General features: G+C 42.0%; 1 protein-coding gene across 1 annotated transcript; it reads right to left on the bottom strand.

Moving 5' to 3' along the window:
* Positions 1–362: 362 nt before the first annotated feature.
* On the bottom strand, positions 363–5389 carry DCAF4L1 (DDB1 and CUL4 associated factor 4 like 1). Its single transcript, XM_010384853.2, has one exon. The coding sequence runs from the start codon at positions 5085–5087 to the stop codon at positions 3897–3899; it is 1191 nt and encodes a 396-aa protein (XP_010383155.2). The 5' UTR covers positions 5088–5389; the 3' UTR covers positions 363–3896.
* Positions 5390–9609: the final 4220 nt, after the last annotated feature.

Raw genomic sequence — 9609 nt, 5'->3', positions numbered from 1 at the left:
AATGATTTCTCCAATGATAACTGTATTCCTGGATCGTAGCTCTCATTCAACACTTCTTAGCTTCTCCAGTAAAAGCTCCTGCAATTTACCTGGTATGGTGAAGAAAAAATTACATATACACACATGCACACACACCTTTTCCTCAGAGGGTAGTGAACAAGATTCAGATTACAGCTGGAATAATTGAGTTATTAAATACTCCTGGAAACAAGAGACTGACTGTTTGGTAACCTTTATCCTTGAGAGGAATTAAGCTGAGACAGAGCATGGAGATGTAATACTTTTAGAGAGGGTAATATTTGTGAAGAGTCAATTCTTTCCCCAAAGCCACAGGTGGAGGCAGCAAGAGAAAAGTCTTACTAGGTTTTTTAAAATTTAACTTTTTATTGAAGTCTAATACACAGAAGAAAACACATAAAGCCACAGCTGTAAGAATTATCACTAGTGAACAAAAACTGTGTAGCCACTACCCCACTATACAGCAGATGCACCTGACAGCAGTAACAACCATACTCTGAGAATGACCCTGTGATCTAAAATGAGTGTGTGCTCAGAATCACAAATTAACGAATCAGGAGTGACTAACCCTGAGTTTCACTCCTTATCTATGCAGGACATCTGAACCCCCAGCGCATCCCTTACAACACAGGCAATACAGGGGATCAAGGTCCTTTGCTTTGGGTTAAATGGAGGTTGCTAGGTGGAGTGTGCTAAACGAAAATGCTATATAAACTGCATGCTTTTTACAAACAGTAGTGGTTCTTCCGTTCAGCCTACCACCACTGGACCATCCCTATATATAAGTTTCCCCAATAAACCCAAGTCTTGTTCACTGTCTACACGCCTTCTTTGGCCTCTCGGACACAGTGCCATTCCTACTGGAGTCACCAGGGGTCTGGCATGACACCAGCATTGCTAGCTTCCTAGAATCCTCTTCTGGTCACTACTCTTCTACCCTGCAAGTATACCATTAATCCTGCTTCTAAGAACATAGATTAATTTTGTCTGTTTAGGGACTTTATGTGCATTAATTGTACAGTATGTGCTCTTTTGTGTTTGGCATCTTTATTTCAACATTACGTTTGTGGGATTTGTCCATACTGCTATGTTCATTCTTACTGCAAAAAGGATTCCATTGTGTTAATATCCCACAATTTATCCATTCTACTATTAATGAACATTTGGGTAGTTTCCAGTTGGGGCTATTAACAAATTATGGTGGACACAGGTATGCATTTCTGATGAATATATTCCTAGGACTGAAATTACTGGGTCATAGAGCATGCAAACTCCTAGCTTTAGCAATTACTAACTTTTCCAAGTGCTTGTACCAGTATACACTCTCAATAGTATATGAAAGTTCTATTTGCTCACAACTGCACCAACATTTGCTTCTCTTTTTTTAACTCCCAATGTCACTCCACCTGATCTATTTTATTTTAACCATTATAGTGAAAGTGGTGTGGCACTGTCATTTTAATTTGCATTTCCTTGAGAATAAACGAAGTTGGATGCCTTTTCAAATGTATATTAGCCATTTGGATCTCCTCTTTTTCTCCTATTCAAGACTATTGCCTACCTTTCTTTTAGGTATCTGTGCTTTTTGTACTGATTTCTTTCTTTTATTTTTCTGCATTTGTTTTCTTTGCAAATGAGGAAAAACAGTTTATTAAGTTATGTAGTCATTTTTTTTCAATTGCCAAAGAAATGACATATCACTATCAGACATATGTATGTGTGTGTATATATATATACCTGCAGCTAGTTCTTACTGAATAATTACAATGTCTTTTTTTCATTGTTTTTTTTTTTTGTTTTATTTTGAATGCTTACAATGTAAAAGGGACAACGTATATATCCTTTAACCCTGTATCTACTTTATCATTTAGTTTTATTGTCTAAGACATTTTACACTGAAGAAACAACAAGAAGTAAAGCTTACACAATTTCTCATGTCACATATCAAGTTAGTATCAAAAACTGACTGAAAGGATTCCAAAAATCTGTGCCTAACCACACTCCCCATATCTTCTGTATTGATCTACTCATCTTCTATCAATATGTAATTACATTATTAACCTCATCTAGGTCATATAAAGCACATCTATCCCATCTACTTTAATTCTATGTATTGAAGTCACCAAATTTGTAATACCAGCCGTGACATGACCACAGATCTACAGAACACTTTGTATCTCCAACTGGAGGTTTAGTAGATGTCTAAAACTCAGCATCATTCCCTTCACCTAAAGTTTTTTTCTCCTCATCCTCCCTAGGTTAGTAAACAACACCATCATCTACCAGTTCTAAAGTTAACAAAAAAACCTGCCATCCTCAGAGCTTGCAGTGAGCCGAGATCGCACCACTGCACTCCAGCCTGGGCGACAGAGCGAGACTCCGTCTCCAAAAAACAAAAAAAAAAACAAAAAAAATTGCTGCCATCCTTTATTCTTTCACTTTCTAGTTTACTTTCATCAGCAAGTCTTACCAATAATACTACCTTCGAATGATCTTCCAATACAATCATTTCTGATCATTTCTACTTCTCACATGCAGGTCCAAGGGATCACTGTCCCTTGCCTGACTAACTACAATAGTGTCCTAATTGCTTTCTTATTTTTATTTTTTGAAGAATAACATATATACAGTAAACTATAAAAATGTGAAGCATATAGCTATATGAATTATGTATTTATCAAGTGTCAAGATAAAGAAAACTCAGCATTCCTAAAGCTTCCCCATGTCACTTCTCAAGCATCCTAAAAATAAAAAGAAAAAAAAATCCTTTCTTTCTACAGAGGTACCTACTATTTTACCGTTAATCACCATAGACAAGTTTTTACTGCTTTTGAACTTTAGAATTGAACCATACAGTTTGTACTCATTGCTACCTAATTTCAATCACCATGTTAATCACCATGTTGAGACTGGTCCATACTCTTTCACATAGCAAGTGTGCCTTATTTTCTATTATTATGCAGTATCCATCCAATTGTATGATTATAGCACGAATTTTAGCATTTTGGAAATTCAGATCATTTCCAGGCTTTGGCTATTAAGAAGTAGCAGCTAACATTATTACATGTTTTTTTCTTCCTTCCTTGGTAGAAAAACAGGCTCTTTAACATTTTTAATAAACCTCTCACAAACTGCTGCTCCTAGATTACAAAAGGTCAAAGCCAATTCCTTGAATCTGAACTTCAAGTCACCATAATAGAAACCGGAGCTGCTGCACCTTACATTCTGAAAGGTACCTCAACAAAAGCCCAGTAAGGACTCTTTAAAACTTCTCGTATTTAAGAAGATCCCTCTTTCCTTCCAATGCCTATGGACAATAATAAAAGGAGAATCTTAAGGGATCTCCTATTGAGTTTGAGAAATTTAATGATTCCAAACTGCAGCCTTAAATATTTCTGTAGAGACTCCAAGAAATTATCTCTCCCTTGTCTCCACTCCCACTGGCTTCCTCAAGCACAGATGCCTGGGACCCTGTATGACTAGTCAGTATTACCAGTACCATCATTATGCTTCTCTAAAGGGCTACTAGTGAAAGAAGCTGCTTTAATTTATTTTAGTTTTTACCAATCTTCAGTCCTTAGAAAAGTCTTATTAAAAAAAAAAAAAGGGTGGGGGAGGTGGTTAACTGTTCTAAGGCATTCAACAAGAGAAAATAGGTATCTTTTATGAAAAGGACTTTCAAGTTAAGTCCACAGTTTAACTGAAATAACTTTACGGAAAAGTCTCCACATAAAACTCTTAACACCTTACCCCTGGCAGCCGGATGGATGGGATCTATATATATCACGTCTCTTAAAATGCTCTCACAGAAACGGTAATAACATACTCTTAACTTCCTTAAGTCAAATCCACATTCGGCCGCGCTGCAACCTGCAGATTTAGCTGAAGGGGAAACAATAAAGGTCCTGCCGGACAGCCATGAGCAGCCCTGGTGCTGCTCCCCGGTTGCCCCCGAGCCGAGAAGCGAAGGCCACGCTGGGAATGTCGTCCTCGGAGGCAGAGTACGGGGAAGGGATGGTTCTGAGCAGGTGGGCATCATGGAGGCTCCAGATTCTCGTGTAGCAGTCCTGGCCCACTGCCACCACGATTCCCTCTTCCTCGTGCACATGCAGGGGCAGATAGGCGGACTCATTCACGTGACCTTCGTACTGCCTTATACATTTAGTGGCCCTCAGATCCCACAGCTTGATCTTTCCAGTCATGTCTGACGCCATCAGGCATTGCTCTTCTTGGAGGATTTGCACAGAGGTCACTGCAGAGTCATGGAACAGGCGAGTGGCCCTGCACCCCTTGCCTCGATTTCTACAACGCAGATCAATGGCAAAGATCTCCCCGGAGCGACAGCCATTAAACAGCAAAGGAGCCGTACTAGCAAACTGCTGGGCCAAGACATCACTGCTGGCACTAAATGACTGCTGGTGTCCCGTCGCCACGTTGGTCAACAGGACCTGCTGAGACAAGCCTGCACTAAAGCAGTGATATGCCCGGGTGTTGAGGGACCAGGCACAGGACCAGGCCTCAGGGATCTGGAAACTGCAGAGCATGCCAGGCTGGTTTCCTCTTGTGTGAACACTTAAGAATCGCGACGCTGGGAGCAGCACCGCACAGCTTGGAGCATCTGTAATTCCCTCGAAGCACAGCAGAATGTGAGAGTCCAACTGGTTCAGCGAGGCCCAGCACAGGGACTTCACCTTCCGGTTGGGGACGTAGAGGTTTCTGAGCACGTACACGTGGAATGAAGGGATCTTCAGAGTTCGCAGGCTGATAATGCCGTACTTGGAGCCTTCGACTTCAACCTGGTTCACTACGAAGAGCTGGTCGCTGTTGGTACTCGCCAGAATGAAGTTAAATCGGTCGGTCGCCAAAGAGGAGGGATCCAAGCTCCGAATCTGGATATTTTTCCTCTCCATGCAGCTCACACGCAGCTCGTTGGCTAAACGGGAGTAACTGGTGACGTTGAGGAAACCTAGCTGGCTTTTTCGGAGCATGGAAGATGCATTAAATCCCATTCTGGCTACCTTTTTCTGCTTGGCCTCTTCCTCGAGGAGTCGCAGCCTTTCAGCCTCCATTTCTTCCTACGGGCTGTTGCTCGTGACAGGAAATTCTGCAGGATGTTCTTCTCCGTGACAGGAAGTTCCGTCCAGGCGTGAACGGAAGTGTTGCTAATTTTCATCCTCCGTATTCTGGGAGCAAGTCCTTTGTTGCAGATGTGTATTGCAAATCTCTTTTCCTACTCTGTGGGTTATCGTATTCTCTCAGTGGCGTCTTGATGAAAGTTCCTGATGTTAAATTTTTTCCTTTCTCTTTTTGAGACAGGGTCTTGCTCTTTCACCCAGGCTGGAGTCCAGTGGCCCAACCACGACTCACTGCAGCCTGGAACTCCTGGGCTCAAGTGATTCTCCTACTTCTGCCCTACGTAGCTGGGACTATGGGTTCAAGACACCACGCCTGGCTAATTTTTTTGTAAAGATGAGGTCTCCTTGCGTTGCCGATGCTGGTCTGGAACTCGAGCTCGAGCAGCCTGTCCGCCTCAGCCTCCCAAAGTGCTGGGATTACAAGCATGAGCCCACCGCGCCCTGCCTGTATTTCTTAATTTTTTATTTTTTATTTTAAGATGGAGTCTCGCTGTGTCACCCAGGCTGGAGTACAGTGGCGCGATCTCGGCTCACTGCAAGTTCCGCCTTCCGCATTCACGCCATTCTCCTGCCTCAGCCTCCCGAGTGGCTGGGACTACAGGTGCCCGCCACCATGCCTGGTTAATGTGTTTATATTTTTAGTAGAGACGGGGTTTCACCATATTAGGTAGGATGGTCTCAATCTCCTGACCTCGTGATCCGCTCGCCTCAGCCTCCTAAAGTGCTGGGATTACAGGCTGAGCCACCGCGCCCAGCCGCCTGTATTTTTAAAATACAGTTAGAGACCAGACTGGGCGGCGTGGTGAAACTTTGTCTCTGAAAAAGTACAAAAATTAGGACGGGCGCAGTGGCTCACGCCTGTAACCCCAGCACTTTGGGAGGCCAAGGCAGGTGGATCACGAGGTCAGGAGATCAAGACCATCCTGGCTAACACGGTGAAATCCCGTCTCCACTAAAAATACAAAAAATTAGGGGGGACTGGTGGCGGGCGCCTGTAGTCCCAACTACTCGAGAGGCTGAGGCAGGAGAATGGCGTGAACCCGGGAGGCGGAGCTTGCAGTGAGCCGAGATTGCGCCACTGCACTCCAGCTCTGTCTCAATAAATAAATAAATAATTATGCAAAAATTAGCAGGGCATGGTGCACACCTGTAGACCCAGCTACTCAGGAGATGGGAAGGAAAATCACTTGAGCCTAGGAGGCTGGGAGGGAAAATCACCTGAGCCCAGAAGGTTGAGGCTGCAGTGATCACCCCATTGCACTCCAGCGAAGCCAGGAGACAGAATAAGACCCTGTCTCAAAAAGAAAGAAAAATAAGTAAATAAATTATGAATTTGTCCAAACTGTCAATTTGTTTCATTAATGGTATCTTTCGTGTTGTTCAGGACATTTGTACCTATTACACGATACTAGTAAAGTTTTGGGGTGTCTTCCAAGAGGAGACTGATGGCTCCAGTCCCCATCTGGATGTTTCCTCTGCCACAAAGCTTGCTGACTGCCCCTACGCTATGAATTTCCAGGAATTTTGGAGGATTGGGGAGAGTTGGTTGGAACTACAGAGAAATCCGGTGATATCTGGACTATGGATCCTGTCGGAATCTACAGGCCCCAGAGCTGGGATCTCAGAGAGCACATGAGATTGAGGCCAACACACTTGCCATGGAATAACATGGGACAAGGGATTTCTATGTATCAGAAGAATGTGTTTCACCACTGCCAAATGGGAATCAGCTGACAGATGCCAGAAGTCTTGCAAAGGGCTATCAAAGCATAGAGGACTGCTTGATATTGAGTTATCAGTGGGGCTGTTAGGAACCCCATGCATTCTCACTAACAATGACCTACAGAAAGCACATAGCAACATGGTGGCAGTCAGACATTTAAGGCATTGCCTGTTTTCCTTCTTAAGCGTCCTGATCCCACCATTGGAAGAGCAGACACATGGAAAAGAGGGTTGCATGTAAAGAGAATTGGAACTACAGGTCTAGTCTGCTCTGGAAGGCACGGAAGAAGTTTTTGAAATAAATATGAAACTAATATTTTAAATGAATAGGACCTAATCTCAATACCTAGAATGAAAGTTTTAATAACTAAGGAGGCTGATACTTAGAAGCAATGAAATCTGACAAAATATCAAGTGTAGAAATGATGAGACTTTCATGCTTATGCCTCTTGAGGTGAGATTCTCAATCATATTGATTACACGTCTTTGTCTATGCTAGTATACTATGGACATTTTTAGACAAGGATTGTTTCTTATCCATCTTTCTATCCTTACTGTCTAGTGTATAATATAGTACATGGGACTTAGGATATAGGTAAGTGAATGAAGGAATGAAAATTATAAGAACTACATAATGTTTAATTCTCCTTTATTTCATAGGCCTCTTCACTGAGAGGAATAAGGAGTTAAGGTTATTTCTGCAAAATCTATCCAACTTCTGCTCTACAAAGAGAGCTTTCAATCTATTTCCACTTCTTTTTTTCAATTTTTAATGTATGTCGATACATAGTAGGAGTATATATTTATGGGGTACATGAGATGTTTTGATACAGGCATGTAATGTGAAATAAGCACATCAGGGTAAATGGGGTATCCATCCCCTTAACCATTTATCCTTTGAGTTGCAAACAATCCAATTGCACTCTTTAAGTTATTTTAAAATATACAATTAAGTTACTATTGACCATAATCACCCCGTCGTGCTATCAAATAGTAGGTCCTATTCGTCTTTTTTGTTTTGTTTTGTTTGAGTCTTGCTCTGTTGCTCAGGCTGGAGTGCAGTGGCTTGATCTCGGCTCACTGCAACCTCTGCTTCCTGGGTTCAAGCGATTCTCCTGCCTCAGCCTCCGGAATAGCTAGGACTACAGGCTCCCACTACCACGCCCGGCTAATTTTTGTATTTTTAATAGACACAGGGTTTCACCATATTGGCCAAACTGGTCTTAAACTTCTGACCTTGTGATCCGCCTGCCTCGGTCTCCCAAAGTGCTGGGATTATAGGGGTAAGCCACCGTGCCTGGCCAGTCCTATTCATTATTTAACTATATATATATATATGTTTTACTCATTTACATCCCCACCTTCCCCTTCTTTTTCTGATCAACTAACTTTCCTTCCCTCTCAATAAACATATAAATCAACCTTCTAGAACAAATAAGTCTTTCTCCTTAAATGTTACATGACTTTTTATCTACTGTCTTAAAAAATTATTTCAGCCTTTAGGATTCTTTCCTTCTCTTTAAGGAATTTACATACTCTATTCCCACTATGCCACTCCATTTCCTTCATCCACCATTTCTTCCCATTTCTCCATAGGAGAAATTGGAAACGTTCCCCACAACTCTCACAACTCTGCCCCCCAGGTCCCATACTCATCCTGCCCAACCACATCATGTGACCTTTGCAGCAGTGGTTCTCATTCCTGGGACAACTGTTGGCAATATCTTGAGACATTTTTAGCTATGACAACTGGATACCACTGGCATCGAGTGGGTTGAGGCTGGAGATGCTGCTAAACATCCTACAACACACAGGGCGGCCTCTCACGACAAAGAATTATTCTCCAAAAAACATCAATAGTGCCACTATTGAGAAACCTTGCTTCTCTCAGAGTTAAAATTCAGAACTGTATATAAAAGGCAAGGCTTACCAGCTTCCACCATGTGTGTGTGTATGTTTTAATTTCCTAATCTTCACGCATGCCACATGCCTCTTAATACTGATCATTTTTCCCATCCCCCACCTCTGTTCATGTCTGAAGCCACTTCCTCACTTTAGCATCACTGTTGTGAGTCACAGAGAGAAGAACAAGGGTCAACATTCCTCATCTTTTTACTCCAATATCTATACAAGAGGGATAGGGAGGTAAAAAGATAAACAGAGAGAGATTCTTTCTCTATTCTATTCTGAGCCTCTTGTAAAGTCTTCTTCCAAATGCTTCAGATAGGCTTCACTGCAGCTTATTTGTTCTTACCAATTTCACTATAATTTTTCCCAATATCGCCAACATTCCTTTTCTTATCTTTGAGAAGCTTGCTGGAAATAACTTTTGCCTGACATTCATCTAAACGTATTATATTTCTGTGACATTTTACACTAATTATTGCTCTTTCTAAAAATACCCAGGCCTTTACTTTTTAGCCAATTTTTTTTGTTTGTTTGTTTCCAAAACAGAAGGTGAACTGGGTCAATTCAGGTATTAATTTTAGCTATGCCATATCAACTTCTGGACACAAGCAGCTAAAGGGAAACTGGAATGGGAAGAAAATTCCATTCCTGCCCTGTTTCCTGGTTAGGAAGGAGCAGACTTTAGAGAAAGAAGACCAAGCATGGTTTGTAACAGGCTGAAAACATGCCCTTGAAAGCTGAGGCCTCAAGTGTGCCTGTGAAATAGTAAGCAAACCTGGTAATGGTAAACAAGCCATGGCTTTGGCTTATTTGCAATAAGGAACAA

Source organism: Rhinopithecus roxellana, chromosome 2 (assembly GCF_007565055.1).
Source record: "Rhinopithecus roxellana isolate Shanxi Qingling chromosome 2, ASM756505v1, whole genome shotgun sequence".
Taxonomy (NCBI): domain Eukaryota; kingdom Metazoa; phylum Chordata; class Mammalia; order Primates; family Cercopithecidae; genus Rhinopithecus; species Rhinopithecus roxellana.
This window is presented reverse-complemented; position numbering and strand designations above follow the sequence as displayed.

Bases quoted from the DNA above. Each gene is read 5' to 3' on its own strand.
- DCAF4L1 (XM_010384853.2), bottom strand. From the start codon at position 5,087: ATGGAGGCTGAAAGGCTGCGACTCCTCGAGGAAGAGGCCAAGCAGAAA.